The 24,610-nt window shown below is 42.5% G+C and overlaps 1 protein-coding gene across 1 annotated transcript in view; it reads left to right on the forward strand.

Moving 5' to 3' along the window:
- kdm6a (lysine (K)-specific demethylase 6A) overlaps positions 1–24,297 on the forward strand; it is a 52,049-nt gene extending 27,752 nt beyond the window's left edge. The window contains exons 9-30 of the mRNA XM_085374550.1: positions 1,215–1,308; positions 5,653–5,779; positions 11,331–11,429; positions 11,700–11,919; positions 12,946–13,086; positions 14,764–14,856; positions 14,938–14,991; positions 16,129–16,233; positions 16,875–17,261; positions 17,660–18,543; positions 20,167–20,296; positions 20,458–20,563; positions 21,058–21,263; positions 21,468–21,520; positions 21,610–21,681; positions 21,791–21,939; positions 22,025–22,139; positions 22,229–22,416; positions 22,506–22,647; positions 22,734–22,860; positions 22,970–23,140; positions 23,222–24,297. Of these exons, the coding sequence (XP_085230676.1) occupies positions 1,215–1,308; positions 5,653–5,779; positions 11,331–11,429; positions 11,700–11,919; positions 12,946–13,086; positions 14,764–14,856; positions 14,938–14,991; positions 16,129–16,233; positions 16,875–17,261; positions 17,660–18,543; positions 20,167–20,296; positions 20,458–20,563; positions 21,058–21,263; positions 21,468–21,520; positions 21,610–21,681; positions 21,791–21,939; positions 22,025–22,139; positions 22,229–22,416; positions 22,506–22,647; positions 22,734–22,860; positions 22,970–23,140; positions 23,222–23,248 (3,690 nt within the window). The 3' untranslated portion in view covers positions 23,249–24,297. The remainder of the gene's footprint in view (positions 1–1,214; positions 1,309–5,652; positions 5,780–11,330; positions 11,430–11,699; positions 11,920–12,945; positions 13,087–14,763; positions 14,857–14,937; positions 14,992–16,128; positions 16,234–16,874; positions 17,262–17,659; positions 18,544–20,166; positions 20,297–20,457; positions 20,564–21,057; positions 21,264–21,467; positions 21,521–21,609; positions 21,682–21,790; positions 21,940–22,024; positions 22,140–22,228; positions 22,417–22,505; positions 22,648–22,733; positions 22,861–22,969; positions 23,141–23,221) is intronic.
- Positions 24,298–24,610: the final 313 nt, after the last annotated feature.

The raw sequence follows: 24,610 nt of genomic DNA on the forward strand, positions 1-24,610 counted from the left end.
TTATTGTTTGGCTCAAAGGCTGCTGGGAATGATTCAGGGTATATATAGGTACATTACACCCCTACTTTGTACTAGACCACTGGTGTCGATGAGTTACTATATCTAGGTATTGTTTTTATTTACATGTATCTGTCCCTTTGCCTTGTTTAGGCCAAGTTTGAATATGTTAATGCACTCCTCAGTATGCCATTATGAAAATATGCTGCACTGGGGGTAGAGCAGGTTATTTACTAAGTGGAAGGTTGTTGGATCGATCCCTGGCTGCTCCAGTCACAGATCCCAAGTTGATGCATCCATCAGAGTGTAAATGTTTGTATGTCAGGTAGAAAGCACTTAGGCATAGAAAAAAGTGCTTTTTTGAATGGGTGAATGAGGCATGTTGTACAAAGCGCTTTGGGTGCTCAGGTAGAGTAGAAAAGCGCTATATAAGAACCATTACTGTTACTATCATGTTGAAACAACATGATCAGGACCTGTTGGAAAATGTGTCAATTAACTACAGAACAGTGTTTGTTCAAGTATTATCTAAAACTAAATGACTCTAAATGTCAGATCTTGTAGGTAATGGCAGGGCTTCATTACCAACAATCCCCCCCCATTGCAATTCTTCAGTTGTAGTAGTTCCAAATGCAGCTGTTCATTTGGTTGTATTTGCCTTCAGCCTTAATGACAATCATTAGTCGACACAGGAAGGAACATTAAAGAATCTCTCTCGCTTGTGTGCCCAAGTGTCAGTGTTTGCCCAGAGGTGTTTTTATTGTGTGCAGACAGGAAGAGTCTAGAGCCAGACTGTATGTGCAAGGTCTGCACATACACAGTCTGGTGGGTTGGTTTTTAAAAGGCTATTTTAGACCTGATAAGAGAAGATTCTGTCCATGCACTGACATTACTCTACCTGATGATCTAGACAAAAGGTCAGTAAGCCCACTAAGTTAAAACAAACCCTTGGTTCACCAGCAGGCAGCTCAGATTTCCCCAGATTTTTGTTAAAGCACACAAACATTTTAGTGCAGACACACACACCTGCCAGACTTGTTGAGTCTCCCTCCCCCCGTGTGTTTGTCTGTGTATGGAAGGACACTATGAGTGTGAGGAGGTCTTTAAAGTCTTTGTCTGTCTAGATAAAACCATAAAACACTGGCTTTCCTGTCTGGCCTAAACAACCCCCATGTCTACTTCTCTTGCTTGTCCTCCTCTTCCTGTTCTCCCCGCAGAAGAAATACAGAGCAGCGAAGGAAGCGTATGAAAGTCTGTTGCAGACGGAAAATCTTCCTGCACAAGTGAAGGCGACCACACTGCAACAACTTGGTGAGTGACCTTTGCTGATGTAGGCCGATGCTCATGTCCACATGTGAAATGTACCGGATTAAACTGGCTGAAAGTATCTTCAGGCTCGGTTGGTTCGATTCCCGGCTTCCCCTAGTCTGCATGCTCATTTACCATTTACCATCTTGCAAAGAATGGGGGAAAAAAACCATCTGCAACCAGTGATTGCTAAAATCGTTGTATTTTTACATCACATGTTGTAATAAGTGGATTTTTATCTAGTTTGATTAAATAATTCTGGCTTTATTTACTCAGGCATTGGTTTCTCTCTCTCTGTGTGTGTGTGTGTGTGTGTGTGTGTGTGTGTGTGTGTGTGTGTGTGTGTGTGTCAGTATTAATCAAAAGATTTCATACATTTATATAAAAAAGTTTTTTTTAAAAGAACCACACACGCTGTGATGTTGTTGGTAAATTTTCTATATACACTTGCTGTATTACCTATACCTATTTAACTGCTTGTTAATGCAGATATCTAATCAGTGAGTCACAGAATAGCAACTCGTTGTATTTGGGTGAGAACAAGATGACTTATTGTAGTCCAAACTGAGCATCAGAATGGGGAAGGAAGATGATTTTAGTGATTTTGAACATGGCATGGTTGTTGGTGCCAGGAGGACTGGTCTGGTAGGAACTATCCAGTGAGCAGCAGTTATCTACAGTGGGGCAAAAAAGTATTTAGTCAGCCACCGATTGTGCAAGTTCCCCCACTTAAAATGATGACAGAGGTCAGTAATTTGCACCAGAGGTACACTTCAACTGTGAGAGACAGAATGTGAAAAAAAAATCCATGAATCCACATGGTAGGATTTGTAAAGAATTTATTCGTAAATCAGGGTGGAAAATAAGTATTTGGTCACCTCGAACAAGGAAAATCTCTGGCTCTCACAGACCTGTAACGTCCTCTGTAAGAAGCTTTTCTGTCCCCCACTCGTTACCTGTATGAATGGCACCTGTTTGAACTCATCATCTGTATAAAAGACACCTGTCCACAGCCTCAAACAGTCAGACTCCAAACTCCGCCATGGCCAAGACCAAACAGCTTTCGAAGGACACCAGGAAAAGTATTGTAGACCTGCACCAGACTGGGAAGAGTGAATCTACAATAGGCAAGCAGCTTGGTGTGAAAAAATCAACTGTGGGAGCAATCATCAGAAAATGGAAGACGTACAAGACCACTGATAATCTCCCTCGATCTGGGGCTCCACGCAAGATCTCATCCCGTGGGGTCAAAATGATCATGAGAACGGTGAGCAAAGATCCCAGAACCACACGGGGGGACCTGGTGAATGACCTGCAGAGAGCTGGGACCAAAGTAACAAAGGTCACCATCAGTAACACACTACAACGGCAGGGAATCAAATCCCGCAGTGCCAGACGTGTTCCGCTGCTGAAGCCAGTGCATGTCCAGGCCCGTCTGAAGTTTGCCAGAGAGCACATGGATGATACAGCAGAGGATTGGGAGAATGTCATGTGGTCAGATGAAACCAAAGTAGAACTTTTTGGTATAAACTCAACTCGTCGTGTTTGGAGGAAGAAGAATACTGAGTTGCATCCCAAGAACACCATACCTACTGTGAAGCATGGGGGTGGAAACATCATGCTATGGGGCTGTTTTTCTGCCAAGGGGACAGGACGACTGATCCGTGTTAAGGACAGAATGAATGGGGCCATGTATCGTGAGATTTTGAGCCAAAACCTCCTTCCATCAGTGAGAACTTTGAAGATGAAACGAGGCTGGGTCTTCCAACATGACAATGATCCAAAACACACCGCCCGGGCAACAAAGGAGTGGCTCCGTAAGAAGCATTTGAAAGTCCTGGAGTGGCCTAGCCAGTCTCCAGACCTCAACCCCATAGAAAATCTGTGGCGGGAGTTGAAAGTCCGTGTTGCTCGGCGACAGCCCCAAAACATCACTGCTCTCGAGAAGATCTGCATGGAGGAATGGGCCAAAATACCAGCTACTGTGTGTGCAAACCTGGTAAAGACCTATAGTAAACGTTTGACCTCTGTTATTGCCAACAAAGGTTATGTTACAAAGTATTGAGTTGTATTTTTGTTATTGACCAAATACTTATTTTCCACCCTGATTTACGAATAAATTCTTTACAAATCCTACCATGTGGATTCATGGATTTTTTTTTTCACATTCTGTCTCTCACAGTTGAAGTGTACCTCTGGTGCAAATTACTGACCTCTGTCATCATTTTAAGTGGGAGAACTTGCACAATCGGTGGCTGACTAAATACTTTTTTGCCCCACTGTATGTTCATGCCAGAAGTCAGAGAAGAATGGCCAGAATGTTTTGAATTAATAGAAAGACAGCAGTAACTCGGGATAAGCACCGGTTACAACCAAGGCAGGAATGCACAACATGTTGAACCTTGAAGCAGATGGGCTACAGCAGCAGAAGACCACAGCAGAAACTGACAGTATACTTTGCACAGGTTCACCAAAATGCCAAGATAACCAAGGTAGTGAGGCGCACAGATTAGTTTGTTTGGTGTATTTGGCTTAGTATGTTTGTATATAGTTGTGGTAGCCACTGTTGTACCTATCAGGACTTGCTGGAAATTGGTTTTTGGCTAAAACTTCCCATTACAGATGATTTACGATGCTTGCAATAGCCCTGCCAACCTTGTGAGACCACTAGGAATTGCCATAGATTGCTGTCAAGTAGGGGTGGGCGATATAAACGATATACGATAGAAACGATACCACTTTCTGACTATACCGCTCTATCGTGATAGCGTATGTCGATGATGTCATCAAGCTGCGCCTGTTTTGGTCGAAAGCATCGCAGCGGCTACAACCATTATCATCTGCAAATTATGCCAGGCAACAGTAATGGCAAAGAGATGAAGCACTTTTTAAATATGGGGAAAGCCAAACACTGCGCGTCCTCCACTTCCGTAACATTGATTCATTAATGTTGAATTCTCTCGCAGCTGTTCTGTTCCCATGTTGTTGCAGTATATTAATAACTAACCTTGTATTGTGGATGAATAATCTCAGTTGTTGTCCTGACTGAAGTTTGGCCCGTGTATAGCATCCTGCTATGCGATTGCATTTGTCCCTGACCACCAGAATCCCTCACGTTAACTTTTATCGAGTGGAAAAAACGTTGGCGTTCATCCTCCAGCTTCACTGTGCTAATGTTATGCTAACATAGCTGTATCACTACTAATCACGTAGCACAACATTATATACCAGGTAGTCCAACTTCAGTAACCCTGCAAACGCCATCGCTGTTTAGTTTTCTGTCTTTGTTTATGTTGGAAGTGGTAGCAGAGCTGTACGTTTTAATTAGTTTCAAAAATCTCTCAGTCAGAACATGGTATGTCATGTTTAGGTGGAAACTAGCGAGCTAACTTCCTGCTAACTTCTCACTCCGTTAAATTGAATAAATTCTGTTTTCATGGATGTTAAACTTAATTGTTACACCTGGTAAAGCAGCAACGCTGATGAAAGAATTTAGACAGTTTTTAACTCTGTGTTCGTTTGACTTTGGGACCTGAAGCCGACGGAGTTTTGGACCCAGATTACTCCGCGAAGCTCCTCACTACGGCAGCCGTAATGCTCTGACAATCCATCAAAACATTTTTTAACAGATTTCTGCACGCAAAAATAGGTTCGAGGTCAGTAAGCACAACCAGAATTCATACATAAGGCGCACTCGATAAAACAGGCGGAGTGAGAACACATCCGGGAATTTTTTGCGTTCTCGGCTTGATGCGTACTTTGAATTGGAACAGTACTTGGTCTCCGACTGATGACGTATCATGAGTACACGGGAACGCAAGTACACATAAGTACGCATATGTGGTTACACAGGTGTATAGGAGAAGAGCTGTGGGAGGTTTGTCATTGCTCATTACAGTCTTCCTGAGCCTCTGTGTTTGCTTGAAATTGCCCAGTTTATGTGTGTGCACGCACACGTACTTGTGCGTGTGTGTGCACACACTTGTGCGTGTGTGTGCTTGAATGCAGGGAGGAGCTGTTTGTAAAGGCTGGTTCATATCAGATGTTTAAGCGTTTTGAATATAACTGCTTCTTTGACTTTTTCCACTGTTACTCTCATTAAAGTTTCAGGAAGTAACAAGTTTTTATTTATTTGATCTGTTTTTTTTTTTTTTCTCCTTTGGCAGACAGAACTTAATCTTATCAGAAATCTTACCTTTTTCATTACATTTAAAAAAAAATGTGGATTTTGATTTATAACACTTGTATTCTCCTTTGGTATGTAATCATCACTAAATAAAAAAACAAAGCCAGGAGGTGTGTTACAGTTGAATCGTGAAGGCTGATGTTTTGTTTTGCTCTTCTCAGGCTGGATGCATCACACAGTGGAACAGTTGGGGGATAAAGGCACCAAGGACAGCTATGCCATCCAGTGTCTGCAAAAGTCTTTAGAGGCAGACCCAAACTCTGGCCAGTCTTGGTACTTTCTTGGCAGGTACGAAAGCAAAGGACGCAGCTGTTTGCGTATTATCTTGTCTTGTGTTGTCAAATTTAATTAGACGGCAAATTCTGATTTAGTTTTAGTCGTAGTCTTTTGGCTGACCTTACTGTATATGAAGATTATTTCTGATTGGATCACTTCCAAACACGTCCCACCTTTCTGCACAACTTAATCGGATCTCATCTCTTCAAATTCATTAGTTTTTATTTAGTTGTCATCTTCTTTTCATCACAAAAAAAAACACTTGTTGCCAAAAACATGACATAACACTGTTAGAAGGCATCACAAGATAATTTGTTTGTTTTTTAGCAACCTTAAAATCTAGCTAATGCTTCAGGATGTTAAAATGCATGCTCCTGTGCTGCTGTTTCGGTTGAATGTAGTAGATGCCCAGTCTTGACCATGGGGCCAATGCTGTCCTTGAGGTTACAGCCTAAGCAGGGAAAAAACAAAAAAAAGGCATCCCTTAACTGGGTTATTGGTCTTTGCATAATATTCCTTTTAGACTAAGCAGTCTTTACTTGAGTCACTATGTTGGTGCACTAGAATCGGCCTTGCCTGATGACCCACATAAATAGACCTTCCTCTGGATCAGGGTGCTTTTCAGTTCACCGACTGAAAGAGTTTCTAGTTATTCAGGAAAATAAGTTGAAACTTGCTGCACAATAGTCAGCATTCAACACTGTAACATCACTTCACCATAAAACACCATCTGCACTGGTTTTTTGACTCTGTGTTTTGAAGCCTCAACTTTAAAACAGTTGATCATACGTGGACAGTGTGTAGCGTTACCAGCTTCCTTAGCAGGCTGCATGTGTAAACTGTATAGATTAGCAACACACGTCTGGTAATTGGTGCTAACCGGCAGACTAATAAATACCAGAATTTCACTCACCAGATCTGGGCAAACAGCAGGCATTCTTAATATTTTGCCAATTATTAAAAGCCTTACAAGCCTATGTGACCAATTATTGATCTTTCATTAGGGCAAGTAGCTGTTTAGGTAGAAAAGCTTTTCTACTGCTTGGAAGCTGAAAGCTGCTCTTGCTCTTGATATAGCCATCTGAGTGATACCATGTGCTTGGTAGTCTAAGGAGCTTGGAAAGAAAAGCGCCTGGAGTTTCCTTGAAGACGTTTCACCTCTCATCCAAGAAGCTTTTTCAGTTATAAGTGCAATCGGTGGAGAGTCCCAGATTTAAGCCCTATTGGGAGTGTCCCTAAGATGGCCACGGACCCCCTATTGATCCTCTGCCTAATCACACGAGCCAAGGTGTGTGTGTGTGTGTGTGTGTGTGTGTGTGTGTGTGTGTGTGTGATTCACAATCAGCCAAGGTTTCGGGTGAACCCGTTATGAAACCTAGCCCCACCCTATCATGTGATTTATTAAGGTCAAATGGCCCAGGATGTGAGTGGGCTTTAAGGTGTATGAGAAGGGATCTCAAAACTTTTCAGAGATGAGAGGTGTATCGTCTTCAAGGAAACGTAAAGAATTCCAGACACTTTTCTTTTCTAGCACCTTAGACTACGATGACCTGGATGACTGAGAACCTTCACAGACGTGTGTATGTTAGTTAAAAAGTACCTAAAAGCATGGAAAATGTATCTGTCTCTGTCATGAGTTCTTACATTTATGCATGGGCAAACAGTAATGATTAAAACTGTTTTGTGTGGTTTTCACAGCCCAGGAAATTCTACAGGACAGTTTTTGGTTAATTTAAGTAACTTGACTCGGTCGATTGCACATCAAGGGGCTTGGTGTAAAAAGGTGTCTTAAAAGCGGGCTAAGATGCATGAAGAAAGATAGAAAGCGAATATGTTTTGGAACAAAGTTCAGTGCAGATTTTTCCTCAGCAACATCTACTAGATAGCTAAATGTTGCTCCCTTTGCTAGTTGGCAACAGAAAAACTAGTTGGTTAAACTAAATTTAATGCACAAAGGCATTTACATGTCCCGTCTAGCAACCCTCCTCTCCATTATACAATGTTGCAGATGGATGAGATGCAAGGTAGCATTGCAAACCACTGTATTAGTACTGTATTGAAGTTTTGTAGTGTTGTATTTTAAACTACAACATAAACTGTTGTATGTAGGCTGTGTAAGCGTAAACTGACACATAACCAGTAGATGCCCAACTGTCTTCTGAATGTTTTCACATCAGTCAATTTGTTCCTAAAAACAAACATCAAACTAAACCCTGAATTGTCTGCTTTAGGGTAGAAATTGGTCACCAGAATGGTACCAGTCATATTTTTATACAGGGAGTGCAGAATTATTAGGCAAATGAGTATTTTGTCCACATCATCCTCTTCATGCATGTTGTCTTACTCCAAGCTGTATAGGCTCGAAAGCCTACTACCAATTAAGCATATTAGGTGATGTGCAACTCTGTAATGAGAAGGGGTGTGGTCTAATGACTAGGGGTGCAACGATACACAAAATTCACGGTTCGGTTCGGTTCGATACTTTGGTGTCACGGTTCGATATTTTTTCGATACAAAAAAAATGTTCATGCCTTTTTTATTTGTCATTTATTAAAATTATAAATATATATTTTAACTCAAAAGTACAGTTTTTAAATTTAACCCTAACCCTTGTGCGCGTTTTTTATTTTGACAGCGAATGCGCACCTGCGGACCACTTATGTGCAGCCCTGGTTATTTAGCTCATCATATTGCAGCCACAGAAATTCTTTTGTCCATGAAACCATAAAGCTGCACTTTCTTTTTGCCTTATAGTCTGATTTGTCATAACTTCTCCGTTTTGTGGTAAGCTTTTCTTTGGCTGTCACTTCTTCACCCTGACCTGTCTTATTTGGCTCAGCAGAACTGAAATGCTTTTACACACGCACTCACATAAGCTCAGCGATTCTCTGCGCGATCAACCTCTCACATGTTTAAGCTTGCTGCGGGAGATTTCACTTGTCATGTTTGCATAGTAAGCTAACGATTAATAAGACGATGTCAGAGGAATTGGTGCACAAATTATCATCACTCACAGATCAGTGCTGTCGCTCTCTATACACAGTTCGCACGATTGCAAAGTGAAAGCAAAAAAACAAGCGCAAATTCAAACGCGATTTCAATATGTCACATATTGACAGTGGCTCACCGATGCCAATGACATAATTACCCAGCTACATTTCTGAAAGAATGCAAAAGCATTGACATATATTTTTCCTACAATAGCCCGACGGGCAGGGCAGAGAGATTTTGGTAGCCCGACTGAAAAAATCGCTAGCTCCGGGACATCGGGCTAGCGATTTTGCGAGCCCTGTATCTGATTGAGGAATCACTCATCTTTGGAAAAGAGAGTTTATTACAGAGAAATGGCTCTTTCCAAAATAAAAGCTATACTATCCGCTTCTTCTGGGCTATATTCTCAGCAGCATAAGGAGAATCATGTGCTAACAGCTGTCTAAATGACTCGGCTAAAGTTAGTAGCATGCTTGTTGTTTTTGTCTTTGCACTAGGATGATGTCGGCGTAAATGTGCAGTCATATTCGTTGTGTTCCCACTAGTGCTTTCAGGTTAATCTCGTTGAAATGACCTTAACGCCACAACACGGCAAATCTCCGTTAACGAGCTACCGCCGATCGCTCCGTGCATGGGGCTAGACGGCCAACACGTTAACGAGCTAACTGCGCTAACACACTAGTTCACACCAATGTAATTGAGCATTGCATGGCACATCCAACATACTGTTTTACTTTAGTCCATGACTCGCTTACCTTCAGGGTCATACGTCACATGAAAACCAAAATAATTCCAAACGCCAGATCTGAATGACGTTCAATTTGCCTGTTGCAAGGAGAGCTTAACTTCTGTCTCGCTAGCTTGCCCTGCGCTCTTCCTTCTGACTATGCTGTCTGTGTTGAGGCTCAGTGAATCTGCATTCGACTACTCCGCCTAGGCTGCACTGTCGAGCCTAGGCGGAGTAGTCGAATGCAGATTCACTGAGCGCTCAACACAGACAGCATCGTCAGAAGGAAAATTGATAAAATAAATTACAAATGTTGTATTGTTCGAACTGAAAGCACTGTATCGAACGGTTCAATATCGATACGAATATCGTTGCACCCCTACTAATGACATCAACACCCTATATCAGGTGTGCATAATTATTAGGCAACGTCCTTTGCTTTGGCAAAATGGGTCAAAAGAAGGACTTGACAGGCTCAGAAAAGTCAAAAATAGTGAGATATCTTGCAGAGGGATGCAGCAGTCTCAAAATTGCAAAGCTTCTGAAGCGTGATCATCGAACAATCAAGCGTTTCATTCAAAATAGTCAACAGGGTCGCAAGAAGCGTGTGGAAAAACCAAGGCGCAAAATAACTGCCCATGAACTGAGAAAAGTCAAGCGTGCAGCTGCCAAGATGCCACTTGCCACCAGTTTGGCCATATTTCAGAGCTGCAACATCACTGGAGTGCCCAAAAGCACAAGGTGTGCAATACTCAGAGACATGGCCAAGGTAAGAAAGGCTGAAAGACGACCACCACTGAACAAGACACACAAGCTGAAACGTCAAGACTGGGCCAAAAAATATCTCAAGACTGATTTTTCTAAGGTTTTATGGACTGATGAAATGAGAGTAAGTCTTGATGGGCCAGATGGATGGGCCCGTGGCTGGATTGGTAAAGGGCAGAGAGCTCCAGTCCGACTCAGACTCCAGCAAGGTGGAGGTGGAGTACTGGTTTGGGCTGGTATCATCAAAGATGAGCTTGTGGGGCCTTTTCGGGTTGAGGATGGAGTCAAGCTCAACTCCCAGTCCTACTGCCAGTTTCTGGAAGACACCTTCTTCAAGCAGTGGTACAGGAAGAAGTCTGCATCCTTCAAGAAAAACATGATTTTCATGCAGGACAATGCTCCATCACACGCGTCCAAGTACTCCACAGCGTGGCTGGCAAGAAAGGGTATAAAAGAAGAAAAACTAATGACATGGCCTCCTTGTTCACCTGATCTGAACCCCATTGAGAACCTGTGGTCCATCATCAAATGTGAGATTTACAAGGAGGGAAAACAGTACACCTCTCTGAACAGTGTCTGGGAGGCTGTGGTTGCTGCTGCACACAATGTTGATGGTGAACAGATCAAAACACTGACAGAATCCATGGATGGCAGGCTTTTGAGTGTCCTTGCAAAGAAAGGTGGCTATATTGGTCGCTGATTTGTTTTTGTTTTGTTTTTGAATGTCAGAAACGTATATTTGTGAATGTGGAGATGTTATATTGGTGTCACTTGTAAAAATAAATAATTGAAATGGGTATATATTTGTTTTTTGTTAAGTTGCCTAATAATTATGCACAGTAATAGTCACCTGCACACACAGATATCCCCCTAAAATAGCTAAAACTAAAAACAAACTAAAAACTACTTCCAAAAACATTCAGCTTTGATATTAATGAGTTTTTTGGGTTCATTGAGAACATGGTTGTTGTTCAATAATAAAATTATTCCTCAAAAATACAACTTGCCTAATAATTCTGCACTCCCTGTAGTTCAACTGTTCTTTGGTCCTTATTTCTTTCTTTGTCTCCTCTCCTCAAGGTGCTACTCCAGTATTGGGAAGGTGCAGGATGCCTTCATCTCTTACCGGCAGTCCATTGATAAATCGGAGGCCAGTGCTGACACCTGGTGCTCTATAGGGTAAGAGCAAAATTTGTCATGTGTTGGCTATGCTGAGAAGTATGATTAAGGTCACAACGAAGAAGGTGAAGCTCTTTAGGTCTGACTCAAAATGGCTGGTGGAGAAGCAGCAGCTGCATAGAGGACATGGAAAAAGTGTGAAAGGATCTATTGTTAGAATTATGAAGAACAGATTAGGTCCCCTGAGAACTGTGAGTTTGTAAGAGGATAATGACCTAAATCCTGGAAGATGGCAAGAGAATAATTTCCTATCTTTGCCTCTGGGTCCAGGGTGCTTTACCAGCAGCAGAACCAGCCTATGGATGCACTGCAGGCTTACATCTGTGCTGTTCAACTGGATCACAGCCACGCCGCCGCCTGGATGGATCTGGGCACTCTCTACGAATCCTGCGGCCAGCCGCACGACGCTATCAAGTGCTACATCAACGCTACTCGCAGCAAGGCCTGCCTCAACACTGCTGCACTCACACAACGTATCAAGCTGCTGCAGGTAGAGCTGGCCTTTACATAAACCCAACGCACTTTGTTACGTGTTGTGCATTTTGGTGTGTGCGTGTATTAAAGTGACGTGTTAAGTGCCAAACATTGCCAAAGCAATCAGCTTTTTGAATTGCAGGCTGCGTGTTTGTCCTTTTGATTTCTGGTAACAGAAATATGAATAATAATTCATATTGGTATTTTGTTTTGGCGTTTTCCCCTCACTTTATTGTAAAGCATTCCTTCATGGCATTGAACATTTTAGTATATCACCTATATAAGGTGTGATCAAAAACATCTGAGAATTGCCCCAAGAAAATGTAACTTTACCAAATTTGTAATTTTTCCTTTAAGGTCATCTTTTTGTGGAGGTCAGAATGTTTTCAGCATGGCTGCATTTGTAATATTGCTCTCTGGAAGTCCCGTCTTGCACTTGCACGCCTGCGATCTTCAAGCAAAGACGGCAAACATCAACCAATCAAGTTTTAAACTGATCCAACTGTGGTTTTGAGTGCTGGGCCAGCTTCAGTTTTCACTTGAAAATTCACAACATGTCAAAAGCTCAGGAGAGGTAAAACCAGAGTGGGCGTGTGAGTTTTTTAGTATTGAGTAAGTTCCCCTGAGTTTGGCCACCAGAGTCAGACTCTTGGTGTGGAGTTCTACTATAACACCAGAGAAATGTATCTGGCTGTGTGCAGATACAAAGCAAAATACTTTTTTTTTTTTTTGGCTACAGAAAATAGTCTTGTGTCACAATCTACCCTACTAGCAAGTGCAAGTGGTCAAAATGGGACTTCCGCTTACCTACAAATAGCTACAAGCTTTTCAGACATCCACAAAAAGGTGACTTTGAAGCAGAGATCAGCCAAATAAAACCAGCCAAAGTGTTTTTATCTTCTTCTGTTTTTTTAAACGGGCTCCTTTGAAGATTTTTTGATCACAGCACGTACACGAGCAGTAACTTTTCTAGTATCTTTTTTTTTTTTTTGTCCAACCCAAGTTCAGCACTAAAGTTTGTGTCTTACACAATTTCTCCTAGGCTCAGTTGTGTAACCTACAACCAGGTAGTCTGCAGAATAAGAGTAAAATGCTTCCTAGTATTGAGGAGGCATGGAGCCTACCCATTCCTGCTGAGCTCACGTCCAGGCAGGGGACCCTGAACACTGCACAGACACAGCAGGTGAGATCCAGCTTATAAAGGAAACTCCAGTCTCTTATAAACTAGTTAAACTGTAAATTGAAGAGGATTGTTTAAGCCTTGCCCTCATACTTTTAGAGGATTTAACTACATCATAGTCATTTTCCAAAATTCTGGCTAGCATCAGTGTTCAATATGGATCCAAAGATAAAAAGCATGAAAGAACTGGAGTGAGGCCCATTTTGCAATAATCTTAATTGCTAAAGTGCAGTTTCCCTTCATAGCCCCTCTCTCATCAAAAGGCACGTGTTAGAATTACTAAGGATTTCTACAAAGAACTCATCATGCCACACTGCTTTTATCTTTTTTACAAAAATGCACAAATCTTATGCAGACATTGCAACAGAAAATGCTGAAAATGCATGTCTAATGAGCATAGCATATCGAGTAGTACGAATGCATGGATTTGACCTGTGTTTGTCATGAATGGCATACGCGAGTTTTGATTGCCACAACTGACTTAGAAAAAAAGACTGAGGCTCAACTCCACCACTGTCACATCAGTTTTAACCCTTCTTGTTTTTTCTGTTTGTCTGTTAGTAAAATCCTTAAGTCCTCATTTTGGCTTCAAATCACCATATTTGCATCATGCTTCATCTGTGCCACAATAATAATGAGGTCATTTTCAGTGATTCTAAGTATTGATCAGAGTGAACCAAGTGATATCCTGTCTGCATTAGTGACTTTACATGAACAGAATATGAGATGTTCAAACTACTTTCCTGTAAAGCAACTAGGGATGCTCTCAATACGATTTTAGTAACAGACTGTGAATAATCAAGGATTCACATGAATTAAAGACAGTGGCTGCAATCTGATTTTAGTCAAACGACCAAAATTGTTTTACTCAGTGTGACCTGAAATGAGTGACTAAGCCCATAAGCTCGTGGGAAAAGCATTTAAACCCATCAGGATCGAGGGCCGTTTATCCATAGACTAGTCATTTCACAACCACAGGTATCACCCCTTGTCGCCATTACAAAGAATGCAGATTTAAGCCACTTCAAGCTTGCTTTACTTTTTGGATTCTGAAAGAGAGGGAGAGAGAGCTGTGTCAGTGCCAGGTGAACAAGAGGCCGATGCAAAGCACTCGACTGCTGGCTATAGACTGTTTGCCAGGCATTGTTTGGAAGGAAAAGGCTAAAGAGATCTGAAAGTCACAGAACTCTAGTGGCAGTCGCTGTGTTGGCAACATTGGGGTTAAGTGAAACATGATCATCACTGCTGAGAGAGAGTGGGAAGTCAGGCACAGAAACTAAGGCTTTTTATTTCCTCATATCTGAATCCTGAACCCAACAAAAACTGTTTCATTATCAAATATCCAGTTACAGCCCTAAATGCAACAAATAGCACATTGTTTCACATAATAATCACAGTATGAATACTCTGATTACCACCTTAATCCATCTCAGTTATTTAGATTAAGGTAAACCATATTTGATATCAGAGTATTGCCATACAAGCATTGTTTAAATGCTCAATGTTTTTGCATGTAAATGTGTAGTATGGACCCTGTCCTTTGATCTCAGTGTGGGGAAAGTTTGGATACTTTGGCTCATTTTTTTTTAATTTTAGCTTACTTTTTTTTTGGGGGGGGGCAGCTTTACTGTTGTTGATAGTCCAGTGTGTAGTCACAAACTGTCTTTGATGCATTTTTAGGCCTGTAAAGGGGAGGGAGGCCAGTCTGCCAGCAATCATGCAGATCCGCAGGCCAGTCCTGCTAAGAAGAAACGCACTGCCAGCCCAGCCAAGGTACAGCCAGGGATGCTACTGTGTGTGATGGTGGAGAGTTAAAAATATGGTGCATGGTACATATTTGTGTCTCTTTTACAGGGTGCTGCAGACTCGTGGGGAAACACCACCAATCAACAGCAAATCAAGCTTCAGGTAGGAACATGCATTTCTTAATTTGGTAATTATTACTATTTTTCACAGAGGCTTCACATTTTAGTGGTTTACATTTGCATAATATGCAAAAGATCCAAGGTTGGAGCCCAATAGGGGATGCAAGACAGACAAAACAAAACAAAAAAAATTGCCAAATCAAACTTTATTACTGTTACACATGATTCTGATTTAGAAGAAAATGTAAAGTCTGATCTGACATCTGACTTTTATTAGCTAAAATGAGACATACTCAAAGAGGTCGCTTTGGGGGTTTATATGCATTTCACAGAACCACTTATATCAGCTCGTGATATTGTATGTTTAACATTTTTATCCTGTCTTGTCATTTTTCTTTATATCCTCCATGCTTCCCATCTGTATCACATTCATAAAGTTGATCATGGATTGTACTTGGACATCAGTTTCATTTATAAATACTCATTTATTTATTTATTTACATGGAACTCAAGTGTAAACCTAGAAACTCTTTAAAGATTGTAACACTTTTATATGAAAATAACTGAAGCAGTCATTTAAAATTTTAACATATATGTTTTTTATTTTACTTTTTAGGTTAGTTGTCATTAAGGATAACAATCTCAGAATCCCCATATAGTATGGGTAAAAATGACAAAAATACCATTAGGTTGTGTTTCTCTGCAGCTACTTTAATTGCCAAAACTCAATGACAAATTTATATTGGCATAATGTAATCAGCTGGACTTTTGAGTCCATTGTCTTGAACTACAGCTGCAGATGTAGTGTTAATTCTGCTCAGCGTCATTGCTGAGGGCGTTGCTACCTGTTGTCCGAGGTGGTGGGATTGAAGATTGTACAATGAGACAAGGTCGAATGGTGTCAGAGACTGCCACCACAAAAACACAGAAAGGGATAGGGCTAGCTTGTCATCATGACTGAAGTTTAGAAATAAGAAAAGGAAAATTGATGACAAAATAGATGAAAATAATACACAAAAAATGCTAAAGTTAATAAACCAAATATATTTGGGTGTTAATTAAAACATGTGTGTCTTGCTCAAGTAATAGATATGTGTGGGGAATGCTACCTGTGCATTTGGTAGTAAGCTTTAATAAGTGATCTTCTAATTTTAATGCAACACTGTTGTGAAATGTACAGCACCTGGAACACTTGCGGACCAACCGAGCAAACCTCAACCCCCACCAGTTGCAGATGCTGGAGCAGCTGGAGAAGCAGTTCTCGCTCATGCAGCATCATCAGCAGGTACACACATGCTACCTTGGTTATTAGTGACGTGAGTTTCTACTGGCTAATGTGTAGGAGGTTTATATTTTACATACAGTTATGATGGACATGAATGTCAAGGCATTGTTGGGCTTTCAGTGATTTCTCAACCTCTTAGTTTGGTCTTCATGAATAAGTTTTGGCATAATTCTGGTTGGAGTGGCCACACACTTGTACCACGTACTTATAACACTGGTTTATCTAATTACATTTAAAATTTGACTACAAGAGAAGTGATTGGCTTGTGTAAATCTACCATCTTCTTTGTGAGGTCTGCTTTGAGTCCCACTGTATGAGTGAGCGCTGTGAAACAAATCCTTTTCATGATACTACCTGCTGTAGCCCTTCATGGTCACCAAAGGGAAGTGCACAGGCCTTGGCAGTTGAGACACTTTTAGATTTTGATGAGCATCATTTTGATGAGCACACTCATTTGAGAAAGAAGGTGTCTTTTTTTTCTTATATGTGAATGATGTGAAAGAAAATGAGTAGCTTACAGCAGCAATTGACAGCTCAACATAACCTAAGCCTTCGTGTTCACATTAAGTGTGTGTGTAAACTCCTGATCAGAACAGTTTGTGTTAAGTGTGACTCTTTTCTCATTCTCTGCCCTGTATCAGATTCGGCAGCAGGCAGCAGCAGGTGGCCAACCGAGGCCCAGCCTTCCCAACGGCGAATTGGCTGGGCCCTCTCCCCACCACGCAGGCTTCTCTCGCACCTCCCCTCTCAATCACACAGCCACCCGGCCCCCGTGTGTCACTCAGCCCACAGCCAATGGATCCTGTTCCACAAGTCCTTCAGCGGGGCTGCCTGGACACCCGGACAAAAATCACAACCTGGGACTGGGAGGTGGCGGCGCAAGCAACGGAAACGTGCCTTACCCGCAGCAGAACTCTCTACCTCACAACTGCAAAGCCGCCAGTCAACCCAGCACCAGCAGCACTACCAGTAGTCCCAGTCAAGCAGACGAGACATGGAGGAGCCAACAACGCAACACTACCACTCAGGTACACTGTTGACTGCTTTGAAATGGCTTTGTTTTGCACAACAGCAATTCACATTCACTGGCCACTTTAATGAGTACATACTAGCACCAGGTTTGACCTCCTTGTGCTGTTAGAACTGCCTTAGTTCTTAATGGCATAGATTTAGCAAGATGCAAGAAATATTCATCAGACATTCTGGTCCATGTTGGTTGTAACATCAACAGGTCACCTTTACCACATCTACACACCTAAATACTTTGAGTTGCTGCCATGTGAATGACTGATTAGATTGGTGAACTTGTAGACCGTTTGCACATGTCACTTTCTGCATTATTTTGTTTCTGCATGTTTTTCATGTGAATTATTTTGGCTCATTGAATGCACCATTTATTAATCAGTATGTCTCACTCTCTCTCTAGGGGCTTCAAAAAGGTCCAGGTTCACATTCGGCAGGTCCTAATGGAGAACCCCCTTTTTCTTCTTCCTCCTCCCCTCAGACCTCGTTCACATCATCTGGCATTCTGAATCAGGTTGGACATTCCTCTGGGCCCTGCACTGCCTCTTCCTCTGCCTCGTCTTTATCCCCCACTTCCCCTCAGACAACCCCCAACCACTTGTCCTCACCTCCCCACTCCGCTACTACCTCAGGGGTCCACACCAAAGACACCACGCCTTCAGGGGGCAACACCGGCAGCAGTGCTGCAGCTGCCGCTTTGCCATCAGGTCAGGAGGCTGCCATCAGGCATTCCGGAGGGACGTCGCATAGTCCCAGCACCACCCCTGCGCAGGGATTGACTAATCACATCCAGCCACGGGTGACTGACGGCTCTGCCAGCGCGTCTCTGCCCAGCTCTCCTGCCCCCAGCGTGCTCAGTTCAGACAATCCTCTCTCAGCCTTGATAAAGGGAAAAGCTAATACTACCAGTAACGACAATAACAATAACTACAGCAACCACGGAGGGTCTTCCTCAGAGAAAATGAACAATGTCCATCCAGGTCTCAATGGCGCCACCAAGCCAGTTTCAGAGCACTCAGTGGCATCCTCGCCACTTTCTGCCACTGCGATGCCCTCTCCATGTTCAGCAGACCCTCACACCATTAACAGCCTCCCCTGCCTTAACAGCCCGTCCAGTACAAACAGTCAGGGGCCCACGCTCAATGGAAAGGGGCTGGAGGACTCCCAGAGCCCAATGAAGGTGGAGCCTTGTGGGGGGCCTCATAGACATTCTGGCCCTGCTGGCCTGGCTCCCTGGTCCTCAGTTTCCATCTACCCCAGCTCCAGTGAAATGCTCAAAGCATGCAGGTACGAAGTCAGTAAAGCTAAGACCACATATAGAATTCACTGAGTTAATATAGTGCATGCCCAAATTAATATTCATTTTACTCCGCTTTGGATTTAAGTGTAATTCTGAGTTTTTCAAACTTTTCAGCCTGCCATAAATTAGTCACAGAAGTTTATATAAGTACAAATTATTGTGTAAATCTAAAACTGAAACACCGCGAGAGCTAAAGACACCTGCAATGCCCTCTCCAGCTCACTGCTAACACCTTCCCATTATCTGTTAGGGTTGGGGTAACCGACACAAACCGTGTCGGTTAATGCAGCAGACACATTCATATGTATGAAACCATGTTGTGAAAGTGAGGAATGCCTTGATTCTTTGTTACATTTAAAAATGCCCTGATATTTTGACCCCGTACTATACACCATTTAGCTCCCTCCCAGCATCATTCACACTCTGCACTCATGTCAGACAGAGATCTGAAGTGTACATGTGCTTAAATGTTTGTGTGAACCACATAGATTTGTAACTGTCACAGTGCTAGAAACTTGTTTATTCTCGCTCTTTCCTTCTTTAGAGAAATGTGGAGGACATTTTTGCCTTTAATCTTCAAGTCATGCAGAGTTAGGCCATCGCTCATGTTGGTCCCTCTCCTTATCGTGTTTTTGGGGGTTTTGTTTTATTTAAGAGCAGAATGACAAGCAGCTAATTTAGAAAAATCATCCATGTTTGCCTTCCAGTTAGATAAGTTGCAGGGTTTCCAGCACAAAAGTCATTAGACCCAAAAGCTAATGCTAACTGGTGGCACAGAGAGAGGGATGCGCTGTCAGACTTGTAATAAAGAGATGTACATGCAGTGATGTGAAGTGTCAATGAACCTCTAGTGAAATTACCGTAAACCAAAAGTTGTTTTTCTTTTTTTCTTTTTTTCTTACTGATTTATTGATTTGTGTCTGTCACAAAGCAGGGCAGTTAGAAATAGTGGTTCCAGATACAGAAGCAACATCAAAGCACGAATGAAAGGTGTATGAGCAGTTGATGGTAACACTATATTAGTATATGTTAGGGGTCTCAAACTTGTGGCCCAGGGCCCACTTGCAGCCCACATCACCCCTACTTGCGGGGGATTTGGCCCAAGAAGTTACTTTTTTTTTTTTGTTAGGGAGGATTTATTTGTTGTTGAGTGCAATGTTAAAGTAAGTTCTTTAAAAAGCAAAAAATCATTTAACATGAAGGCAATATGAGCAGAGAGCACAAACTTGTTGAGGGATTGGCTGTATTAGTTCAGTGAGCTGCATTCTCAATCATCCAGGAAAGTAAATCTCCAAAAAGTTGATTCTGTTCATCTGGACGAAACGTTTCGTCACTCATCCAAGTGACTTCTTCAGTTTTCTTCTTGAGTAGAAGTTACTTGGATGAGTGATGAGTGACGAAACATTTCTCCCACAAAACGCTACGTCCAGATGAACAGAATCAACTTTTTGGAGATTTTCTTTCCTGGATGATTGAGAAGGCATCAAGACATTATAAAGGGAAGGAGAGCGAAGGGCGAGTTCACAAAATGAGGCACACTAAGCACTGATGTTTCAGATTTCTACCTAAGCCGATACACAGCGTGATGATCTCGTGTTCTTTACCTGCAGGAATCTGGGGAAGAACGGCCTGTCGACCAGCAGCATCCTCCTGGACAGGTGTCCCCCACCACGGCCCCCTCGTGCGCCATCTCCTCCGCTGCCAAAGGACAAACTCAATCCCCCAACACCCAGTATTTATGTGAGTACAGCTGTGCCATATAAGGAGAAGTATTCATCATGTTGTTGATTCTCAGTATCTTAGCTACAGCTAACAAGCACAAACACTCTAAGCTCCTTTTTAATGCACTGATACTCTCAGTAAGCCTGGAGTCAGTTCACGTTTTCCTGTCTGACATACAGCTAGAAAACAAGAGGGATGCCTTCTTCCCCCCCCTTCATCAGTTCTGCACCAATCCCACCAACCCGGTCACTGTCATCAGAGGACTGGCTGGAGCACTCAAACTAGGTAAGAGGATGGGATGGCACAGTTTTGTAAATTAGGTGTTTTCCGTGTTGAGGGTTGCAGGTGTGGCTGACTCGATGTTTCTTTCCCAGTCTCACATGGCTCTGTGGGTGTGTCTCTGAAATCACAGGAGGGAGCATGTTGTGTGGATAACTTTGTATGACATGTATGACAACAGCACCACCTGCAAGCTGAAAATGTTACTGCACACATTTCCTGTGGAGAAAACTAGTTGGATTTGCACCAAAAAAATAATATAAAAAAATCACTACCATCAGCTCTTTCCCCCCCCAACTATTATGTAACAGATTGTCCTCAGGTTATTAATAAAGAAAATAAAACAAAAACCAGTTCATGTAACATACGTGTTCCACTCTGTTCCCCTTAAGTCACAAGTTCATATCGATGGTTCGCTAAAATCTATTTTAACACTTGTTTAAAATGATGTAAGATGCATGAAAGCTGTTCTAAACTCTTCCTTGCTTCCTCATCCTCAGACTTGGGCCTGTTCTCCACTAAGACACTGGTGGAGGCTAACCCAGACCATTTAGTGGAGGTGCGGACTCAGCTGGCTCAGCCCACCGATGAGAACTGGGATCCCAGCGGCAACAGGAAGATGTGGCGCTGTGAGAGCAGCCGCTCACACACCACCATCATCAAATACGCCCAGTACCAGGCATCGTCCTTCCAGGAGTCTCTGCGGGTCAGATTTTAATTGAAGTTCTTATTTTGGCTTTCAAGTAAAAAGATAATCAGGATCAAATGCTTGGTTTTGTTTGTTAATTTTCACTACAAAACTCTGACCTTGTATTATGTTACAAATCAGCCACCTCCCATGTTACATTGAAAATATTTTCACCGTGTTGCTGAGTATGTTACCAGCCTATAAAAATCTTTTCTTTAACAGGAAGAAAATGAGAAGAAAAAGGAGGTGGAAGCGGAGGCGGGTTCCTCAGACGGGTGAACTTTCTCTGTCTTTCTGTGTAGATTTGAAAGCTTTGCGAGCTCTTGTTTCTGTTATTAATGACCTTTTACGCTCTTGCTCTTAGTGTGAAGCGAAGGAAGGGTCTGTTCAAACACATCAAGTTTGGCACCAACATCGAACTCTCAGATGACAAGAAGTAAGTGACTCATTCATTTTAGTCGATGAAACGTGTAGAGCGATTTGCAGTTGAAGAAAGATGAAGCACTAGTCCCTTTTCTTCGTTTCATTGACCTCTGCCCTTTCAGGTGGAAGCAGCAGCTGCAGGAGCTGACTAAGTTGCCTGCCTTCGCCAGAGTGGTGTCAGCTGGTAACCTGCTCAGTCACGTAGGTCACACAATCCTGGGCATGAATACTGTGCAGCTCTATATGAAGGTGCCAGGGAGCAGGACACCAGGTATAGATCAACGCAGTGACCACAAGTGTGTGTGCAGTCTTTTGTCTCACTCTGTCTCACTCTGAGTAATCGTGCTTTTTCATAGGTCACCAAGAAAACAACAATTTCTGCTCCGTCAATATTAATATTGGTCCTGGGGACTGCGAGTGGTTTGCTGTGCCTGAGCCATACTGGGGCGTCATCAATGAATTCTGTGAAAAGTACGTGGACAGAAAAGATCGTTTGAAGTCTGTTAGGTGAAGTTCAAAGTGGTTCATTGTATCTGATGATATATTTCTTTATTTTACAGGAACAACATTAACTACCTGATGGGCTCCTGGTGGCCCAACCTGGAGGACTTGTATGAGACCAATGTGCCTGTTTACCGCTTCATCCAGCGTCCCGGGGACTTGGTGTGGCTTAATACAGGCACAGTTCATTGGGTTCAGGCCATCGGCTGGTGCAACAACATCGCGTGGAATGTCGGATCCCTTACAGGTTAGGAAAGGAAAGCTCCTTCTCCATCGGGGCCAGCTGTATGACTGAATCATGCACAGATGAACATAAATATGTGCTTTTTTCTTCAGCCCATCAGTACAAGCTGGCGGTGGAGCGCTACGAGTGGAACAAACTGCAGAGCGTCAAATCCATCGTTCCCATGATCCACCTCTCATGGAACATGGCCAGGAACATTAAAGTCTCAGACCACAAGCTTTATGAGATGATCAAGTAAATGCCTGTAGATTCATCATCTCATTCTTGGTTTTGTGTGCATGTTACCTTGATCTTACCTCAGGTGTGTTTCTGTTTCTTAGGTATTGTTTGTTGCGCACTCTGAAGCAGTGTCAGATGCAGAGGGAGCTGCTGCTGGCTGCCGGGAAGGAACTGGTGTGGCATGGGAGGACCCAGAACGAGCCGGCACACTACTGCAGCATCTGTGAAGTAAGCGCAGCCCTGCTCATTTGTATTTTCTTTCCTGCTGCAGGCATGCCATTCGATCGTCACTTTTCCTACTTTGGTAACGCTTGTGCACCTGCTATTTTGCACCTAGGTGGAAGTGTTTGACCTGCTGTTTGTAACCAGCGAGAGCAACAGCAGGAAAACATACGTGGTGCACTGCCAGGACTGTGCCCGTAGGGGGAGCACTAACCTGGACAACTTTGTGGTGCTGGAGCAGTACAAGATAGAGGACCTCATGCAGATTTATGACCAGTTCACACTTGTAAGTATCGGGCACAAATCCACCAGGGCGGGCCACAGAGAACCATGAAATGCTTCAGTGTGTGCTTCTTTGTCCCCACAGGCGAGTCCCCTGCCTTCCTCCTCTTGATGGTGATATTCTCTCGTTCTGAGGACTTTTAGTACCACAAATCAGAAACTCTCCGGAAACCTTGTTTTTTCTTTTCTCTCTCTCTCTCTCTCTTTTTTTTTTCTTTTTTTTTTTTTAAGTTTGTTTCTTCTGATATTCAGGAAGTAAGCCGGCAGTCACCCAACTGCACCCTGTAGCTAATCCCATAAGGCAGCTGCCTGAAAGCTGTGTGTCTATGCAACCTGCCCAGAGTGGTGTGCCACCCCAACCCCCCCACCCACCCACCCAAACAAGTGGACTAGAGGGGGTGAACGGTAGCTCCACCTGTCATCACGACCAGACTGTTCTACTGCTGGCTCAGCTGGACTTCACCCCAAAAACCACACAAAATCACAAAAGGAGGAGAAAAGTCAAATTTTGTACATATTAAGTTTAAACTGGCAACATCATCACGCAAAGACTACTGACTCGATAGTTTTCCTGTTCCCCGCCATTTTTGTCTTCTGTTTGTGAGTTCACAAGAGCTTTGTTCCCTCCTTCCCCTCGATGACACAAGTACATTAGCATAGCGGGTCTTTTGTATGTTAGACACCTCCTCGGTCAGGAACATGAGTTAAAAACTGTTTTGTAATGCGAAACGTTGAGTGACAGATTCTTTGAGACATTTCCCTTCGTTTGTTTGTTTTGGATTTTTTGTAATCACTTAAGTTTTTTTGAGTATGCTGCAAGTATGATGAGACTTTGGTTCCTTTGGGTTGAGGGAGAGGAAATGAGTTGTAGGCCATGTCACAAAGAAAAAGGGTTGCACATAGTTGAAAGAGTGAACTTAAATTTGTGATGTTTTCTTTTTGTATTTGGTTGTAAATTACACTATTTATAAATGCCTATTTATTGCCTGAAAAATATTTGTTGATGGAATGCTGTACTTTTTTTTCCCAGAGTACCTGCCATTAAATTTGAAGGAGCCTTGTGATTTTTTTTAAAGCAGGGCCCCTCATAACGTTTTCTATATGAATAAAACTGCTTAGTAAGCATTGTACAGAGACCTTACATTGAAATGGGTTTATTGTTTGAAGGATGTTTTATGCGTCAATAAACAAAACCGGTCTTTATTTACATCTGCAGCTGTGTTGTGTCTGTGCAAACAGTGCTGTCTGCTTGTTGGGTGGAAAGTGAAAATATTCCATACATGCCAGAATTATCAGTATCATCATCCAGCAATATAAAATTAAATGCAGTTAAATGTTTAAAGTTTATGTAACACAAGACGAGTGCAGAGCCTGCAATACAAAGGATGTAGATAAGATACAAAAATGTATTATTTTTTAAAAAATTTAAAGACCGGTTACTGAAAGGCTTCCATGTGGATGGGTGGAATGCTAA

Source organism: Diplotaxodon limnothrissa, linkage group LG16 (genome assembly GCF_057381915.1).
Source record: "Diplotaxodon limnothrissa isolate DT_005_m linkage group LG16, D_limnothrissa_male_GT1.1, whole genome shotgun sequence".
NCBI lineage: Eukaryota > Metazoa > Chordata > Actinopteri > Cichliformes > Cichlidae > Diplotaxodon > Diplotaxodon limnothrissa.